The 19996-nt window shown below is 46.3% G+C and overlaps 1 protein-coding gene across 7 annotated transcripts in view; it reads right to left on the minus strand.

The window, feature by feature from the left end:
- PTPRT (protein tyrosine phosphatase receptor type T) overlaps nucleotides 1-19996 on the minus strand; it is a 1099906-nt gene that overhangs the window by 261808 nt on the left and 818102 nt on the right. For all 7 annotated transcript variants that reach the window (XM_081556965.1, XM_081556964.1, XM_081556963.1 and 4 more), the window contains 2 exons: nucleotides 15082-15283; nucleotides 13606-13708 (listed from right to left, as the gene is read on the minus strand). In XM_081556965.1, coding sequence (XP_081413091.1) covers nucleotides 13606-13708; nucleotides 15082-15283 — 305 coding nt within the window. The remainder of the gene's footprint in view (nucleotides 1-13605; nucleotides 13709-15081; nucleotides 15284-19996) is intronic.

Below are 19996 nucleotides of genomic sequence, written 5' to 3' on the forward strand. Positions count from 1 at the left end.
CCTGGCAGGGGAGACGTTATCTGAGAGTCGTGGGAAGCAGATGGCTTTGAATTGAAGAAACTCAATAGGCTGAAACTTAGCCTGGATGGGGACCAAACTCCTTTTTTCCCCCCTCTGATTCTTCTTCCCTCTTTCCCTAATTCTGCTCCTGTCTCATAACTGCAGCTCTGCCTTTTAGCTACAAAGCGGGACCTGAATCCTACGTGCAAGGTAGTTCTCTTGGGATTCTGAGCAGTTCTGCAAATTCAAGAAATTCAGAAGCACACTGAAAAGTTTTTGTGCTTATTCAGACTGAACCTCTGAACTTTCTGAAGGTTAAAAACCTTCATTTTTTTTCTCTTCTTCTTGCTCTCCCCACAATAGCAAATTCAGATTTGCTGACTGCAATAAAAGGAAAAAGAACATAATCAAAACTGGCCCGGGGGGACAATGCATACAGATTCCAACCCAGCTGAGGGACGCGTCCGTATTGCTGCAGCATTTTGGCACTCAATATATTTTGTCTGATCTAAGAAAATATGGAACTTTTTATAGAGTGAAAGTTGGAAATGGATTTGTTTCTCCCAGGCTGCTCTAGCCTTCTGAGAAAGAATACAGATTTGTTCTTATACTGATGCTCAGTCTTACCCAACAACCATTTTCTACCTAAGCCCCAATATCTGTACAGAAGTGATATATTCAGATATGCTATCAGCATGCAACAACACAATATGTATTTCAGACACCAGTCATTGTCATCATCGTAAGAAAACAGGGGTGTGTTTTGAGCTCCCGGTGGGCAGGGATAGAGAGGTAAGCTGGCAGAAATCCTAGTTCAGCTCTTATAAGCGAAAACTGATTATCTTCATGCTGAAACATACACCAAAAGGGACATAAGAGTTCCAAAAGCTGTAAAACCCACAGGGGCAACTCCATAGTAAAATGAAAAACAACTTCTTCCCTGTATTATCACAATGAACAAATACTGGTACCAGAGAACAAAGTATGTGGTTTCCTGTACAGTCCCTCTTCTCCAAACCCGAGGCTACCTAGAGGCTAAACCAATGGTACTCAAGTTGTGGTTCACGACCAGCAGAATCATCATCACCAGGGAGCTTGTTCAAAACACTGATTTTCAGGTCTAATTTCATTACCACCAGGGATGGGCAAGGATCTTCATATTTACCAGCTCTCCAGGTGAGTCTTCTATTCAATAAAGTTTGAAAACTCTGGGCTTAAGCTATTTCCCAGACTTTATTCCCAGGCAAGAGTGATGTAGTGGAATTTGGAAAGTCCAGTTTAGAAGATCAGGGTCGTAGCAGCAAGTAACCCCAGTCAAAGGTCACCTCTGGCTTTTGGGGAGACATATTTTCTGCCTTCTAAGCCCCCATGTTACTTTGTATTAATGACAGTATTTCTGGCCTTTACCAATGGTCTCAAATGCCTACATTAATATAATAACCTGTCTGAAACCAAATATGGGCCCTGACCTCTTTTTACCAGCCCTCCCAGAGTCTAGAGCAATGCAGTCAAAGAGAATTTTCTGTGATGATGGAAATGCTGCTCAATATGGTAACTGCTAGCCACATCTGGCTATTAAGGACTTGAAATGTGGATAGTACAACTAATGATTTAACTTACTTTGAATTAATTTAAATTTCAATAGCCTCGTGGAGCTTTGGCTATGGTGCTGGGCTGTGTAGGTCTGAAGCCTGGCCCTTGAGTCCTCCTTGTGCTACCGCTACTCCCTGATCTAGCCAAGAATATTTACTTAATACATTTATAACCTTTATAAATTGCTTAGTGCGCCTACACCCAAGTGGAAATGCACTAAGAAGCAAACCCCCAGCAGCCAGGCAAGGAAAGGATGGGCTGCACTGTGAAAGGGGATAAGTACATATCTCTTCTACCTCATGGTGGAGACTCTAACCTTTAAATAGTTCCAGTCCTACTAAAAAGCCAGGGCCTTCAGGATCACCCCTCTTACTGCTGCCAAGAGAAGGCAACTCTGAGCAGCGGTGGGCAGCAGGAGCGAGTACTGAGCAGAAAGCTTTGTGGATGAGAGAAAACCTCCTTGGATTCTAACATGGCACAGAGCCATGCACTAGCTCAGAAGAGCATCAACAGATCAGACTATAGAGATGCACTTGATGGAGGCTGACTTGAAAGTCTGACCTCTGGGTGACTGCAGGTGGAGAAACTGAGAGCCATCACTCGTCAGCTGTGCAAGATCTGAGACAAAGCAGTGATGCCAACTGTCACAGAGACCAGAACAGTGAGAAGTGAAGGTCAGCAGAAAACAGGTTGGAGAAGAAGTGAGACCCAGGAGAAGGCAGCATGCAGAGTCACTTCTGCTCTCGGGAATGGTCTCACCAGTTCCCCTGGGTGGGAGGTTTAGAGTCATAAGAACTGTATCTACTTAGATAGCTGTGCCCTCCATAGCCTGATCTCTTTGTTCTTGAAAATACTCAGCTTCACCTTTGAATCCATTACCATCTATCTAATGTGACTGCCAACAGTCAGACTCAAAGCCACATCATTACACAGAAGGGTTCCATTATTGAAATTTTGATTATCTTATTCTCTAAATATCAATTCTTTAAAAAAATTTTATTGGAGTATAGTTGATTTACTATGTTGTGTTAGTTTCAGGTGTACAGCAAGATGAAACTGTCGTTCAGTCACGTCTGACTCTTAGAGACCCCATGGACTGCAGCACACCAGGCTTCCCCATTCTTCACCATTTCCTGGAGCTTGCTCAAACTCATGTCCATTGAGTCAGTGATGAATCTGTTATATATATATATCCATATATCCACTCTTTTTTAGAATCTTTTCCCATCTAGGCCATTATAGAGTATTGAGTAGAGTTTTCCCATGCTACATAGTAGGTCCTTATTAGTTACCTATTTTACATATAGTAGTGTGTATATGTCAATCTAAATATATCACTTGTCTTTCCAGCCTCTCCCAGATTTGGACCCTCTGCGCAGATTCTCAACAGTATTGAGGTCATTTGGCATGCAGTACTTTCATTATTTGCACATCTATCTTCATAGGCATTTTTAATCAAGCCTAGACCGTATGGTCCATTGTTAAGCACTTTTGTTGATATCATCATCTTCATTTTCCCATGGTCCTGGGTCAAGCTATGTGTCTTCTTTTTCTACTGTAAAAGCTGACTGGAGCTCTTAGAGCAGGGGTCCCCAACCTCCGGGATCTAATGTCTGATGATCTGAGGTGGAACTGATAAAAACCAATAACAGAAATAAAGTGCACAGTAAATGTAATGCACATGACATTCACATCATCCCCAAACCATCCCCCTTTACTGGCCCATGGAAAATCTGTCTTCCATGAAGCCAGTTCCTGGTGCCAAAATGACTGGAAACCGCTGTGACTTAGAGAAAATCAAATCACAAAATGTCAATCGTCTCTTTTCTTTACATTAGTCTTCCTTTGGCTTTCATGCTTTAACTTTGCTCTGGCTTTTCTTTCTATGTGTTTGACCAGTCCTTCTCCACCTCCTGGGTGGTACCTGGGTAGAGTTTCACAGAGCTCTGTCTTGTTCCTCATTTCTCACAGTCTACAGTCTCCCTGGATAAGCTCTCCACTCCTCCCATGCTTTAAATATCACCTGGATGTTAATGATTCCCAAATGTAAGCCTCCTGCTCCGAGGCCTCTCCAGCAATCCAGTTCTGGGGGGAATTTAAATAGTGCCTGTGGTAGGAGGTGAACATGATGACCACACTCTCCTTTCCCTCACGCCAGTAACAGCCTCTGCCTCCATCTCTCCAGATGGCAGACGGTCCAAAATAGAACACTCCTTCGTGCTTCATGTTCCAGCAACTGCTCCTGCTCCGTTTAAAATATTCCTCCTGAAACACCTGTCTTTCCTCTTTGGTTTGAGCCTAAGGAAATTGATCCAGAACCCTGTAACACCAGAGCCAATTCATTCTTGGTAAGCTGGGTTGTTCGGGGGTTGTAGGGGGTGGGGGGAGGTGGCCAGGGGAGGAGCTGATCAAAGAAGACCTGCGATGCAATCAGGATGCGCTAAGGTGAATGCAAACCTCAGCTATTGAGTTGCCCCTTTTTGTCCCTTTTGTTTTCCTGGATGATCGTTCTGAGTGCAGCTCTGGGTGGCACTCAGAGCCTCCTTGGTAGTTTCACTAGTAGTTGTTACAAGTCTCTTTAATCACAGTTCTAAGTTCCATTAGCTGTCATATTCAGAGGGTGGGACAGCCCCATCGGAAACAGCTCTGCAGCAGCATTTATCCTATTTTTCCTTATTTCTGGTCGCTGCTTCTTGTATGTGGCTCCTGCTCTTTCCCAATCTGGCATGATGAAATCCCAGCAGGCTATGAGACTTGACAACAAGTGGTATTATGTGTGGAACTCAATCTCACAGCTTTGGGGGGAATGCTTCTTTCCCATCCCCCCACATCATACGTAGGACTCCTCATCTCCAGGCCCTGGCGGAGGCAGCCTGGAGAGCATGGAACTCAGTGAACCAAATGATGTTTCGAGAAAGAGCATCTAAATGTAACTGTGGTTTCCTATCTCTATCAACGTGGACAGGGACTCGTGAACTCCTCAGGCTGCCCCATGTTAATAAATCCTCCAAATTTTCATTTCCCCTCCCTAACAGGATGCCATCACAAGCTGGTATCTGAGAATCAGATGGTAATGATGCCAATGTTGCTCACTGCAGCTCCACAGACTGGCAAAACCCTCCTGTGGCTGCTTCACGTGATCCCACTCTGGGCTTCACAGTTATTAAAGGAATTCTAGAGGAAATTTGGCAATTGTTTCCTTTACTTCTCAGTAAACTTTCTTCTTTCTTTAAAAGCTGGATGGAACTCCTGTTCACCCTGTAGCTCATCAGTGTGTATTTCAGAACCTCTAGTCTTAAGTAGCTGTACCTGTCAAAGGCAGCTGGATTATGGGTTCTCATCAGGCAGTGAAGAGAACTTGCAATGACCTTAGAAGCCACTGGCCACATTACACTGTCTCCCGGTATTCAGTGTGTCATACTTCTGACCCTCCAAGCTAGAGCCCTACCCTCTGGGCACTATGCCTCAGGTAGCCCAGGAAAGTGAGCCACAAGTCCCAATGACCTTGGAGGAGGTCCCCCAGAGGTGCCTAGTTGCTCCAGGTCCCTCCATGGTCACCTGGATCATGCCTCAGGTCGCAGCCTGTCCTTGCCCACGTGGTTTCTGACTCCCCCCCTCAGGTCCCTCATAGACCCTTCCCTCCCTCTGTGTTCCTTGGCTCAGAGAATGGCACCAGGATCCATCCATTTAACCAATCCAGAAACCTGGGAGCCAGCCTGGACAGTGTCTTTTTCTTCACACCCATCCCCTGCCCGAGAGAGAAGTCATCGCCAAGGCTCGCCCATTCTACCTCCTCAACAACTGTATCTCCATCACCTTCATTTTTTATTTTTTTGGCTGCACTGGGTCTTTCTAGTTGCAGTGCACAGGCTTCTCACTGAGGTGGCTTCTCTTGTTACCGAGCTCTAAGGAGCACAGAACTTCAGAAGTTGCAGCATGAGGCATTAGTAACATTAAATCATTTGCATTCCTGAGCTGAACCTGCTTGCTCAGACTAAACCAGATCCATGGGACTCTGGAGAAGGAATTGGAGCAAAAAGGCAAAAGGATGTCAACAAAAGGATGGGTGTTGATGCTGGAGATGGGATCCTATAACTCTGCATGGAACTATCCAGGTCAGTCGGCTGAAATCAGAGGTGGGATGGTGAGGTGACGTGGACCCTGTAAGACTCAGCTACAGCTGATAACAATCTGTTGTAAGTGTCAGTGGCACTGTTAGTTCAGAGTTATATCTGCCCTTAGGATGTCAGCAGTTTGTGGGCCTGTTTTGCTCATTTCTGGGTCTCTGGTTCTCAGCACAGGGTCTGGCATTGTTGAAATTCAAACTAGATAGTTACTGCTTAATTAATGAATTGATAAACAGATGAGTTAACAGATAAACCTCATTCATCTCCCAGGATCTGGTCTCATCTCTCCTGCATGGTTTTTGACTCCGTGTACCCACTCTGGTCCTAGTATTTATAAGGTCTCTACTCATGCTTCCCTGGTGGCTCAGATGGTAAAGAATCTGCCTACAATCAGGGAGACATGGGTTTGATCCCTGAGTCGGGAAGATACCCTGGAGAAGGAAATGGCAAGAACACTCCAGCACTTTTGCCTGCAGAATTCCATGGACAGAGAAGCCTGGTGGCTACAATCCATGGGGTTGAAAAAAGTCAGACACACCTGAGCGACTAGCACTTTCACTTTTCAGCTCAGGGAGCCCTCACACCTCTTCCTGAGGGGGCCATGGATTCGCTTTGATTTCACAACACTGAGCGACATCTCCTCCAAGTTGAGGGCACTGCTCCTGGCCCTTATTTTGCTGGCCCTTCCGTAGTTGAGACCTCCTAGCCCTGTCTGACTGATTTAGTGTTTCTGAAAGGCACTCAAAACTGAGAATCCATTTTTGAGAATCATTTTGAGGATTTTGGGACACCTTTGGAGACCACTGCACGCTCCCTGACATGTCACATGCCCACCAGCACAAGCCTGCAGTGAATCTGATGTAGTGTTAGAAGGCACCCAGCAAACAGGTATCAACTGTAGCAGGGCTCAGAGAATAATCCTGCCATGGCCGACCCAGGGTGGCCAGCCGCCACTTGTCTCAACAGCTGGGTCAACCCCAGGAGCAAACTGAACAACTACCAACGGCACTTTATGCATTTTAGCTTATTTGACCTTTAAAACAATCTGTGATATGGGCATTCTCATTTTACCAACAAGCAGCTTGAATCAGAGAAATTCAGAATCTGACCCTAAGCCATGAAATAAGTCAATCACATGAGGGGATCTGATTCCAGGAGCTTCTGCTGCACCAGTGTCTCCATCTGGGATGTCAGCTGTGGTAGGAAGAGCATGAGATCTCAGGTCTGAGCCTGTGGGACCCAGTTTTTGCCCCCAAAGAGGTCACAGGCTGGTAGAGACTGAAAATGCAAGTCGCTGACCAAGGAGGGGCCAGGCAGCATGCAAACCCAAGGTGGGGCTGGTACATCCTGCAGCAGGATGTGAGACGGTCCTGGATGCAGCAGATCTGACCTGGGTGTGGGGGAGGTGGAGGATGCCATGATCAGCAGAGAGAATGGAACAGGCAAGGGCTTGACTGCTTAGAGAAGGACAAAAGCTTGAGCATCTTCCTGCCAGTATTCCCCATACCCTTCAAGACAAAGTCTAAACCCCAAATGAAGGCCTTACCTGGCTCTTGCCCACTTCTTTGCCTCATTCCCCATCTTGGTGCCCTGGCCCAACGTTCCCGGAACCTAACATGCACCTGCTCTTCCTCAGCTCCTGTACATACCACTCCTGAGTCGAAGTCCCCCTCGTCTGGCAGTTCTCAGGCAACACAGCCTCCAGGAAGCCCTCCTCTCACCTGAGCTCACGCAGCCAATGATGGAAGGCTCTGCTCTGAACTCTCACGGAAACCACTGACCAGATACACAGGCTCATCTGCATTTTTTTCTTTTTCCGTTTGTCTTACCTATAGAGTGGCATGTCCAAATGGTAGCATATGCGACTCTTTTAATTAAAATAAAAATTAAAAAAAAATCAGTTCCTCAGTTTCACTAGTCCTATTTCAAGTGCTTAATAGTCACATGTTGCTAGTGGTGTCTATCAGACAGTAAATACAGGGCATTTGCATCATCACAGGCAGTTGTACTGGACTGTGCTCTCACACAAGGAGACAGGTAAAAGCAGGGCCTGTGAAGTGCGTCTCGACTGTTCTAGTACCCTGCCTCTGCCAGGTACCACCCGAGTTGCTGAATTTAGCTTTCCTTTCTTTCTTTTTCTGTCTCTTTCTTTATCCGTACCCCCCACCTTCCTTTCTCTCTTTTTCTCCCTCTATCTCTTTTTTGGAGTACCTGCTAAAGCAAGACCCTGTTCCAGGGGAAGGGATCCATTAGTATCAAAATTCCTGGCTTCCTGGAGCTCACAGTCTAGTGAGGGACATGCAAGAAAGAAAACCGAGTAAAATATACAAACAAATGTATAACATAATTAAAAGCTCATGAAAGAATGATGAAGGAAGCATACACGGCTTGGTTGAGTAAAGCCCATTAAAGGGACAGAGTAAAAGGAAACAGAGCCAGAGAAGAAGGTTAGAACCAGATTTGAATGGGTCTTGAATTCTGTACTAAGAAGCTTCAACTTAATGCGGTGGGAAGCCAGGGACCCATTTAAGAATTTTAAGCAGGAAAGTTAACTTGATCCAGTTTGTGCTTCTAAAGGACTAGTTCAGAAACCCTGCGGGGGATGGACTGAAGGAAGAGGAACTTATGACAGGCAGACCAGAAAGCCACCCTGGCAGGTCAGGAGAACGGGGTGGATAGTGGCAGAGGGAGGAGAAAGAGCTAATCCCGAAACTGATTCCTGGCAAGCCAGTGGCTAAGACTCCAAGCTTCCCCTGCAGGGGGTGTGTGGGTTCGATCCCTGGTCAGCGAAGTTCCAAAAAAAAGCTGATGCAGAAGCTGAGTGGATGGGTCCCAGTGAGTGATGGGACAGGAAGGAGACAGTGGTGAGAGTGGGGAGGACAGCTCTCAGGAAGCCAGCTGGGGGTCCAGAGGAGGGTCTGCTACAGAACCGGGGGCTCAGCCCTGGGCATCCCTTCTGGAACTGCATTATGGATGATTAATTCACGGCCAAGTTACTTTCTTATGAAGGTTACTACAGATACATCAGCATGACAAGCAGGGCGTGAGGGAAGAAGGCTTGGCGTGTGCGAGCTGGAGCTGAATATTAGATTCTAGTCACTATTTGATTGATCTTTTAAGCAATTCTGGGATTCTGTCACTTAAAAACCAATAAATCTTTGAAGGCCTGGGGAAAGCAATGCAAAAGCAATAAATCTCCGTGTTAGAAAAATAGGCCAAGCCGCCAAGGTGGTTTGGCTGGAGGGATGAGGGTGTGGGAGCCCCCAGTGGCAATCCTTCCTTTCCCGATCTGCGCCCCCCCACTGCCATGCTCAGTCCTACCAGACACAGTCAGAGCCATGTGGCTTCACTCACGGGGCAGCAGGCAGTTCACCAGGGGCTGGAGTTTGGCTCAGCCAGGATCAGAGCATCACTGGCAGAGGGAGGAAGAACAGCCTACCTGGGGGTGGCCTGGAGTCTGAGGCTCAGGTATGAGTCTGCTGGAGAACAGGAAGGCTCTCCACTCAGAGTCATGCTGGGCTTCATCAATTACAGGTTGGGCCCACACAACCAGAGCTGTCTTGTCCACCCCTCACTTCCTAGTTGGTGGAGGTTCACTCCACAGCAACCCCACCAGAAGGTCACTCTGTCATCACCTGACATCCCAGCTAGGGGGAGCTCAGAACTTCCTGGTGGAGCAATGAACTCAGGGGCAGGAAGCTAGGTCCATGACCTTGGGCCAGTCACTTAATATTTTAGTCTTTAGCTTCTCCTCTGAAATGGAGATGGCACTTTCCACACAGTTTACTCACTGGCTAAGTGACAATCAGATGCTACGATGGAATTACAGGCACTATTAGCTATTAACATAAAATACGATTCTGAGCATCCTTGACCCAGTGCATCTAGACAGCTCTTTGTGTCCAGGGGTCACAGACTGCCTTGGCTGTTTTCTCAAGGCTCCTGCTTCTCCTAGCCTGCAGGACTCCATGCCAGTCCACTTGCCTGGTTTGTGCTCATCTCTCCAGCCTGACTACTCTTTCTCTCAACCAATACAGTCACTGTCCCAACTGGCTTCATGTTACCTTGCTTTGCTGGTTTCATTATTCTGTTTCCTTTCTTCCTTAATCCCACCCTCCCTGCCCCATTCACATGCATATTCAATGAATGATAAGACTCAAGCTATGACAAACCTAGACAGTGTATTAAAAAGTTGAGATATCACTTTGCTGATAAAGGTCCACCTAGTCAATGCTATGGTTTTCCCAGTAGTCATGTACGGATATGAGAGTTGGACCATAAAGAAGGCTGAGTGCCAAAGAATTGATGCTTTTGAATTGTGGTTCGAGAGGAGACTCTTGACAGTCCCTTGGACAGCAAGGAGATCAAACCAGTCAATCCTAAAGGAAATCAGTCCTGAATATTCATTGGAAGGACTGATGCTGAAGCTGAAACTCCAATACTTTGGCCACCTGATGTGAAGAACTGACTTACTGGAAAAGACCCTGATTCTGGGAGAAATTGAGGGTGGGAAACGGGAGTGACAGAGGATGAGATGGTTGGATGGCATCACCGACTCGATGGACATGAGTTTGAGCAGGCTCAGGGAGTTGGTGATGGACAGGTAAGCCTGGTGTGCTGCAGTCCATGGGGTTGCAAAGAGTCAGACATGACTTAGTGACTGAACAGCAAGAAAGATTCTGGAGGATAGGTATATGTCTGTCTTGTTTCTTGCTATATCTTCAGGGCTTAGCTTACTTCCTGTTCAAAAAATATTTGTTAAATGATTTAATGGTCAACTGCCTCCCACAGGGGCATTCTAGTGCCCAGAGTTCAAGGTGACACAGGATTAAGGTAGCTGACGTCTATGTGATATTGCTTCTGCTGTCACCATGGTTGTCCTGAAAGCCTTGCTGGCTGGCACTGATTAGTCTCTTCCCTTCTTGGCAAATGCCCAAGCAAGAGTCTGAAAATAATTCCAGAAAATGAGTGTTGAGCCACCCTCAGTGATGTAGAGCTTAAGAAGTAAAGCAGCCAGACTTTTCCAGACACCAGGCATTGCCCTCTGAGCAGTGACATTTACTTTAATTTTTTTTCCAATGGAAATGTCACCAAAATAGATCACGTATGACTTTTCTCCTAGGGAGGTGGTATGGTTAGACTGAAGTGAGTGTTGGCTTAGGGGTGGCTGAATTGGGTTTAAAGTCTGCCTGCGCCACTTATGTGTTTCATGGCTGGGTCAACGCACTTAGTTTCTTGTGTATCTCAGTTTCCATATCTGCAAAATGGGGAAGCTACAACTGCAATGCTGTGAGGAGGCAGACAGTTTATGTATAGTGATAGGCACACAGCCAGTGTGTGCTCATCAAATGGAAGCTAGCCAGCTCTTTATAGCTTGAAAATGTGGGATCTCAAGGGCTTCCCCAGTAGCTCAATGGTAAAGAATCTGTCTGCAAAGTAGGAGACGTACGAGATGTGGGTTTGATCCCTGGGTCGCAAAGATCCCCTGGAGATCTCAAAGATACTAGAACCTACTCTAGTATGCTTGCCTGGAGAATCCCATGGACAGAGGAGCCTGGCAGGCTATGGTCCATAGGAGCGCAAACAGTTGGAACACAACTGAAGTGACTTAGCACATGTGGGACATAATGGTCCCATATTAGGGATCAATGAACCAATTAGGTTCACCCTAATTTTTTGGGTGAACCAGTATAGTAATATCTCAGTGCATGAAAGTGAAAGTGTTAGTCCCTCAGTCGTGTCCAACTCTTAGAGACCCCATGGACTGAAGCCCACCAGGCTCCTCTGTCTATGGAATTCTCCAGGTAAGAATACTGGAGTGGTTTGCCATTTCCTTCTCCAAGAGATCTTCCTGACCCAGGGATCGAACCCAGGTCTCCTGCAGTGCAGATGGATTTGTTACCATCTGAGCCACCAGGGAAGTCTAGTCATAGTGCATAGAGGAAAGATAATGACAATGCTGCTTGAGAATAACAGGAAGAAACACAGCATTCGGTAATCTCCAGTGACAGTACGGTAATCCTTATCTGATATGAAAAAGCCACCATCTGCTTTGGTTCATCACAGGTAGGACAGTCCTGGAACAACTGATGTGTGGAATACAAGGCAAAAATTATACTCTCACAAATGTTACACATACCTGTTTGATGGCCTGAAGACCCACCTGACTTAGGATAGACACTGTTCAAAGTCTACAGAACAGGCAGAAAATCCAAATTGCTGGCAACTGATTCTATTTGCTCCACTGTCCATAATTTCTGGAGTAGGACCAGGGTGGAAAACAGTTAACTAGACCTTCTCAATAGCCTCCTTCTTGGCTGATCTCCCAGTCTCCAGTATCATAAAAGAGACTCTGCATGTGGCTATTCAGTGGCTTTCCAGTGCCCCCTCCAGTAGCTCCCAACTCCTGCCTCGGCCTTTATGCTACAGCAAATGTAACTGCTCCTGGTAGCTCCCCATGACATCAGGCTCCCTCTTGCCTCCATGCCTTCGCTCATGCTGGACCATCTTACCGCCCTGAAATCTCATACAACATTTAAGATATATCTCTTAAAGTTCCAATCATTTGGCCGCCTGACACAAAGAGCCGACTCACTGGAAAAGACCCTGATGCTGGGAAAGATTGAGGGCAGGAGGAGAAGGGGACGACAGAGGATGAGACATGAGACAGTTGGATGGCATCACCGACTCAATGGACATGAGTTTGAGCAAACTCCAAGAGACAGTGTAGTAAAGGAAAGCCTAGCATGCTGTAGTCCATGGGGTCATAAAGAATCTGACATGACTTAGTGATTGAACAACAACAAAGATACATCTCACCGTCACTTCCTCTGGGACTTCTGTCCTCTGAGCTCCTATGTGCATCTCCACAAGCATGAGCTGTCCTGTAACTAAGTTTTCATGTTTCTGTCTCCCCAACTAGAGTCCAGCTTTCTTTAGAGCATGAGTCATTTGCAGCTAGTTCACAGGCATGTTCTAAGCACTTAAGCAGTGCGTGGCACCAAGTGAGAGCTCAAGAAGTGTTCATCGAATGAAGCAATCAACAAATTGCTTTCATACACTGTACTCTGCTCCATTCCTGGCATATAAAATACTCCATGCATGCTTGTTGAACTGAACTGAGCCAATTTGAAAGCTGTTCCACTGAACACTCTGCTTGGCTTCAAGGGTCTGTAGCCCCTTGAGCTCTGAGCAAAAGCCAGTAACATCTTATGGAAAATCCAGATGAACTTTCTGGCCACCACGATACAAAGGGTAGCTTATTTAAAAGAGGTGCCCACCTTCCTGACAGCCAGAAGCCCAGGGACTTGCTTAGGGTCAGCTTGGCTATAGAGATGCCTTCGCTGCCTGGGCTGTAGATACAGTCAGGACTCCAGCAGCCTCTTGTTAACACACCTGTAGAACGACTCTGACTTCAAGTCCGCTGTGGAACACCAATGCTATAAATGGGACTAGCGCTGAGGTCATGTCCCCTTTGACATTTCTGAGCAGGTTGTTTTGATCATTTGGTGCATCTGTCTACATGTCTATTAATGGCAGATGGGTGTGTAAAGGTGATCTTGCCGGGATATTGTGTGCCTGGGGCCTCCAGCCTGACTAAATAAATTTACCATAGGCTTGTTCCACAGAGTTCTCTCCCAGTCCTCTTCAGATCCCCATCCACACCTTCCCACTAAGCCAGTCCCAGTCCCCCACGGTGGGGAGAGAGGGCTCCTGGCTCCGTGGCCTCTCTGAACTGGGATTGAAGCTGCTGACCCTTTTCCTCCAGGAAGCCTTGCTCCTGGGCAGTCTTGCCCACAGGCATTGCCAGTGGCATGATTCAGCTGGAGGTGTGCATGGTGAAGAGAAAGAAAATGGCAAACATCAGGTTAAGACCCCTCCTCACCTGACAGGGGCTCCCCGAGACTGAGCAGGCTTCAGCATCACCGTGATGGTCGTGTCTGTTTCATTCAGTGGGGTGTCTGTGTCATATTCAGGCATTGACGGAGCTGGACAGAGAACAGAGAGAAGGGAGCTTAGCACAGGTCTCACCCCACCCCACCATCACTTTCCACAAGACACCCAGGTTGCCAAGGAGGGAGATATTTGGGGAAGGATTGGATGAATCACATGGCATCCCAGGCTTTCAGCAAAGAAGACCCTGACTTTCAACCTTCCTGTCGGTTCCTTCAAGAAACAGAAGAGTCTGGAGAGGGGAACAATGATGTGGCTGATAGCCTTCATGGATCAAAAAGTTCCATACCATATAAACAGATAAATGCAGGAAATACAAGTACTTAAAGTGTGAATGTAGAGTCAACCTTAAACACATTTAAAATGCAAATACAATTTAAAAATTAAAATAAAAAAAGAAATAAAATGCAAATACAAATTACACCAGTGATGAACTTTGCTCTGATCTTTTTTTTTTTTTCCTTCATGAGACCCTCTCTTCTGATAGGAGCATCACTAAACCTAATCCCCTGAGAAGGTAATTTAGCCATTTGTACCAAGAGCTATTAAACTTACATCCCTTTTAATTCAGTATTTCAATTTCTGGAATTTAATCCTAAATTCATAATCCAAGCCAAGAAATCAAACTTTATTCTGTAACATGTTCATTGAAGCATTATTTTATTAAAAACATGGAGGCGCTAAATATATCCAACCACAGGGGAATGTGTAATTAAATTACGTCCATCCACTTGACAGAACATTGTAATGAAAGCAGTGTAGCAACGTGGAAGATGCTCATGGTTTAAGGGTATGCAGAAACATTAAGCTACCAAAACCACCATGGGTTTGTATCTATGCAAAATATGTATGATGCGGACCAGAACTGCATGGGCATGCTGAAACAATGTAAACTGTAAACACAGATCTGAGATAATTCTGCTCTGAAGCTGTCTGGTGGGGGAGGGGGCCTTACAGCTCATGGCAGGTGACATCTTGGGCTGCTTTGGCTCTGGTCATTCACTTATTTTTTCATTCACTCATTCATTGGTGATTACATGAACACCTGTGCTGTGCCCTGCACTGCCAAAAGGAACACTCTTGAAAATGAATCACATTTTTACAAATGAAATTGTATAGGAAAATGTACTATTTAATGCAACTGTGTGCTAGGTAAGCTATTTAGTAAATCACTCGGCATTCCCTCTGGTCTAGTGCAATTGATATATGTTTTATGTTTTAGGAAGCTCCTGGATTAGGTTTTCTTCATGAGATGATGGTAGTGACAGGCAAGGGACTGCACTGTCCTTGTCGCTCCAAGATCACATGGTGATGGTCGGCTCTGCCCTTTTCCACTCCAAGGCATATTAGGAGTGGAAAAAAACCAACACCATCACCTTTTTGCCTTTCCCCTTTCTAGGACAGATACCTGAAATTTTGGTGGCGATCCTGGTGGTGACGGGCGGCCCAAAGCCCTTTGCAGTGCTGGCCTTGATGGTGAAGGAGTAGGTGGTTCCAGGGTACAGACCCACAAAGAGGTGGTGGGTTTCATTCCGAAGCTTGAACACTTTGCCCCTCTGGCTGGAGAGGTCAGCACTCGGGTCCAATGAGCCCACAGCCTTGTAGTTGATCTGTGCAAGAAGCAAACAAGCCAATCAGTGCCTCGCCCAGGAAGCTGAGTGGAGCTCACCTGGAGGAGCGTCAAGGGAGGGAAGCAGAAGGCAGGCGAGTGTGGTCAGGGAGTTTAGCGATTACCATCCACCTTACAGATGATTCCAGCCTCCAAATACTTCACTGTCAATGCTCTGGAGCATTGCTGTCTAGTAGAAATAGAATTTAATCCACATACATAACTCTCAATTTTCTAATGGTCATATTCATTACAGAAAAAAAAAGAAGACCATAGAGTAAAATTAATTTTCATAATCTATTTGGTTAAACCCAGTAGATGTAAAATATTATTATTTAAACCTGCAATCAACATAAAAATTTAATGAAATATGTTTTACTCTATTATTGATATTAGGTCTTAGAAATCGAGTGAATATTTTACCCTGTGGCACATCTCCACTTGAACTAGCCACATTTCAAAAGTGTAGTGACCTTGTGTGGCTTGGGGTCACCACTTTGGACAATGTGGCTGTAGTGAAAGTCGCTTAGTCATGTCTGACTTTTCGTGACCCCATGGACTGTAGAGGCCATGGAATTCTCCAGGCCAGAATACTGGAGTGGGTTGCTTTTCCCTTCTCCAGGGGATCTTCCCAACCCGAGGATCGAACCCAGGTCTCCCGCATTGCAGGCAGATTCTTTACCAGCTGAGCCGTCGGGAAAGCCCGTGTGGCTGTAGAGCAGTGTCCACGTATAGTGTCCTGATAAGAACTATCTGGACAGCTAGTTACAAATGCACGAAGCATCCCCTACTCCACAAGGTGCTGCCTGTGTCTCATGCATTGTCATTTGTCTTCCCTGAAAACCTTGGGAGTATCAAGATATCCATTTTCATTTTAATGATGGAGAAACTGAGGCTCCAATGGAAACAATCTGCATTAAATCAGTGCTTTTTAAAATATCTATGATGAAGACCCAGTTCTGTTTCCCCCTCCACTGCAGACCCACAATGATTCAAAGACCACATCACACATGACTCATCATGTGAGTTCTATAGCACGTGCAAGGAGACATCCATTGACCACACATGCAATGTCAAAGCCCTAAAGGGTTTCCAGGTGCTCCCTCTCAACTTCTGCATGATATTATCCTGCTGTGAAAGTAACAAAACAGTTGGTATTGCCTTACCAGCCCCCAGGGATCACACTCTAAGTATCTTATTTCTAAATTTCATAGCTGTTAAAGCAGCAAACTTAGGATTTTTGGTTTACTTGCTTTATCTGCGTGTGTGTGTGTGTGTGTGTGTGTGTGTGTGTATGTGCTTAGTTGCTCAGCGGTGCCCGACTCTTTGTGACCCAATGGACTGAAGTCCACCAGGCTCCTCTGTCCATGGGATTCTCTAGTCAAGAACACTGGAGTGGGTCACCATGCCCTCTTCCAGAGGATCTTCCCGACCCAGGGATCAGACCCAGGTCTCCTGCATTATAGGCAGATTCTTTACCATCTGGGTCACCAGTGAAGACCAGGTTTATCTAGTTTGTTCTATTAGCAGTATTTTACTGGACCATAATTTATATCCAGAAAAGTAGACAGCTGGATGAAGTTTTACTAACTGGACAGGACCATGTGACCAGCAACTAATCAAGAGACACATTACCAGACCTGAGATTTTCCCCTCACTCCTCCTTTCCGATCTCCCCTCCCCCGCAAGAATACCCTCTACACTGACTTCTAACAGCACAGACTAACTCTGCCTGGCTTTGAACTTTATATAAATGGAATTGTACAGGCTGTACTTTTCAGTGTCCGCTTCTTTTGCTCAACATCGTGTGTGTGAGATTCACGAGGCTATCACGTGTGGCCATAGATCAGGCCTTGTTGTGGTTATCCCATGTCCTATCTTTGACCAAAGATGAACCCAGGTTTGTTGGACTCTGAAACCTGTGTTCTTTATTCCAAACCACATTTGCCGGCCTGAAGACGCATTTAGGTAACCAAAGAATACGTTCATTCTGTTTGTTCACTCACTCACTTGCTCCTTCACAACTAGTCCCCGCACACTCCTGTATTTCAGGGCGTGTGCTCTGTGTGGCCAGGCCCTAGCAAATGAATGCAATGAACACCGGTCAGGCCCTGTCCTCAGGGTCTTCTGTTCCAGAATGAGGCAACTACACAGCCACGTTGCACCATTGTCTTCCGTCAGGAATGTATCATCCTTGCCAGGATGGCCAAACCCAGGCAGAAAAGGGAATATACCAACTTGGCTTCAAAAATAAGCAGTTGGGACTTCTCTGGTGGTCCAGTGGTTAACATTCCACATTCCCAATGCAGGGGGCCCAGGTTCAAACCCTGGTCAGGGACCTAGATCCCACAGACCCCAACTAAGAGTTCACATGCTGATACTAAAGATCCCACGTGTTGCAAATAAGACTCAGTGCAGCCAAATAAATAAATAGTTTAAAGAAGTTAGTAGTTGGCTCTTTCTGGTTAGGGCACCAACCATTCTGGAGAAAAAGATAACCTCTCTCTCTGCTATGAAGCAGGGGCAGTGTAGCAATTGATGTCACATGTTGAGAAGAGAGGCCAGACTTTGCCTGGAGTGCAGTGAGTCCAGGAGGAGCCATGCACAGAACTGAAGGATTCGGGCACTTTGAAAGCAGAGCTGGCAGGGCACCCACCCCTCAGGTCCTGGGGGGGCGTGGTCACAGCATTCCCTCTGATAACCCCACCCACTTCAGCCCTTCTCAGAATCAAGCCAGGTAATTCACACCCCCAGGGACTGGACTAATAGAAGTTGAAACATGCATTCCTGACTCCTCTCTTGTGATACTGTTGCTGCGTCCCTGGGGATTTCCCTGAGCGATGTCACTCCATGTGTCTCCATAGGTAGCTGGCTAGAAAATACACCCATTCTTGGCTACCTTCCTTTTCCTTCCCCATTTCCTAGTGTTTCCCAAAGTTCTCAACAATTTGCCTATGCTCCAATCCTTGTCTCAGGCTCTGCTCCTGAGAAATGTCAAACTAAGACAAAGTGCTCAGGGTGGTATCTTAAGGGGAAAACTGAACTATCAATAATACCCGGGGATGATACAGAGTCAGGGCAGAGGAAGGAGCATTCTAGGTTCTCTGCAGAACAAACCAACTGGGCAAAGACCTGGGGTGGGAGAAGGCTTGGGAGAACGGAGAAAAATCCTGTGTTGATTGGAGAGCTGTGTGCAGCTGGAATCCAGTTTTTCCTGGTGGAAGGAGGAGGCTGATGTTCGAACAGTTCTGCCTGTGGCTGTGAACCCCGGGGTGCTGGAGCATCCTTTTGAAATTCCGCCCCCATCCCCTGCCTGGGCTGGTGGCAACTACATTGATAAACAGACGCTGGGTGGTAAAACTCATGCCTTATTTACTAGCCAATTCCTTTTCTGCGCTCCAAATTCAATCCAAAAGCGACTCAATTTCCACCGAGCTGTCAATATAATATACTGTACTTGCCTGCTCTCCTCACCTTTCCTGGTATTACAGGATCCTCACTTACTTGTAATGAAACACTATGAATAAATCAATGTATGTTAATATAGCGTGTCTTCAATTTTTTATGAAGGGTTTCGCCAAATCTAATTCCCTCTGCTTTGTCAGAACCAGTCTTTGAAAAATTTAACTTGCAAGTTTTACAAAGTTAGTGGGGGATCAGGCTGGAGAGGGAAAGAAGGAAGGTGAGAAAAATTGAATGGGATGGAGCTGGGACTATAAAATGCATCCAGCGATGTGACTCCTCATTTGGAGGCAGAGAGAGAGGAAGATTTGTTAGAATAGCAAACATAAAATAAGGAAGTGGTAAGAGAAAGAGGGCTGAGCTGCATGTCAGCCCTGGGCTCCAGGGGCGGGGCTCTGGCTTGCAACAAAGTGCTCTGGACCACCCTAGTCTCTCTCCCCCGCTTGCTCTCAGTGGGATGCCCCCACAGAAGCTGGAGTGAGAACTTTCCAAAGAGAATCCAGTCACATCACCTCTTAGAACAGCGGTCCCCCATCTTTTTGGCTCCAGGCACGGGTTTTGTGGAAGACAATTTTTCCACACAGTGGGCGTAGGGGGTGGAATGGTTTCGGGACAATTCAAGGGCATCACATTTATTGTGCACTTTCCTGGTGGCTCAGATGGTAAAGAATCTGCCTGAACTGTGGGAGACCTGGGTTCAATCCCTGGGTCAGGAAGATTCCCTGGAGAAGAAATGGCAACCCACTCCAGTATTGTTGCCTGAAGAATCCTATGGACAGAGGAGCCTGGCGGGCTACAGTCCATGGGGTTGCAAACAGTCGAACACGACTGAGCGACTAACACTTTCACTTTCACTTATTTCTATTGCACAATAAATGTAATATGCTTGAATCATCCTTTTTCATTGGGCTTCCCTGGTAGTTAAGACAGTAAAGAATCTGCCTGCAATGCAGGAGACCTGGGTTCAATCCCTGGAGTAGGGAATGGCTACCATTCCAGTGTTCTTGCCTGAAGAATTCCATGGACAGAAGTCACTTGGCAGGCTACAGTCCATGGAGTCGCAAAGAGTCAGACACCACTGAGCAGCTTTCACTTGCCCTTATTTCTATTATTATTGTATCAGCTCCACTTCAGACCATCACTAGGCATTAGATCCTGGAGGCTGGGGACCCCGGCCTTATAATCAAAAGAGCAACAGTTTCCCACAGTTTTGGGGAGAGGACCACATCCTTACCTGTGGTTCTCCAGCTCT

Source organism: Giraffa tippelskirchi, chromosome 13, assembly GCF_054371585.1.
Source record: "Giraffa tippelskirchi isolate mGirTip1 chromosome 13, T2T-mGirTip1v1.2.pri, whole genome shotgun sequence".
Taxonomy (NCBI): domain Eukaryota; kingdom Metazoa; phylum Chordata; class Mammalia; order Artiodactyla; family Giraffidae; genus Giraffa; species Giraffa tippelskirchi.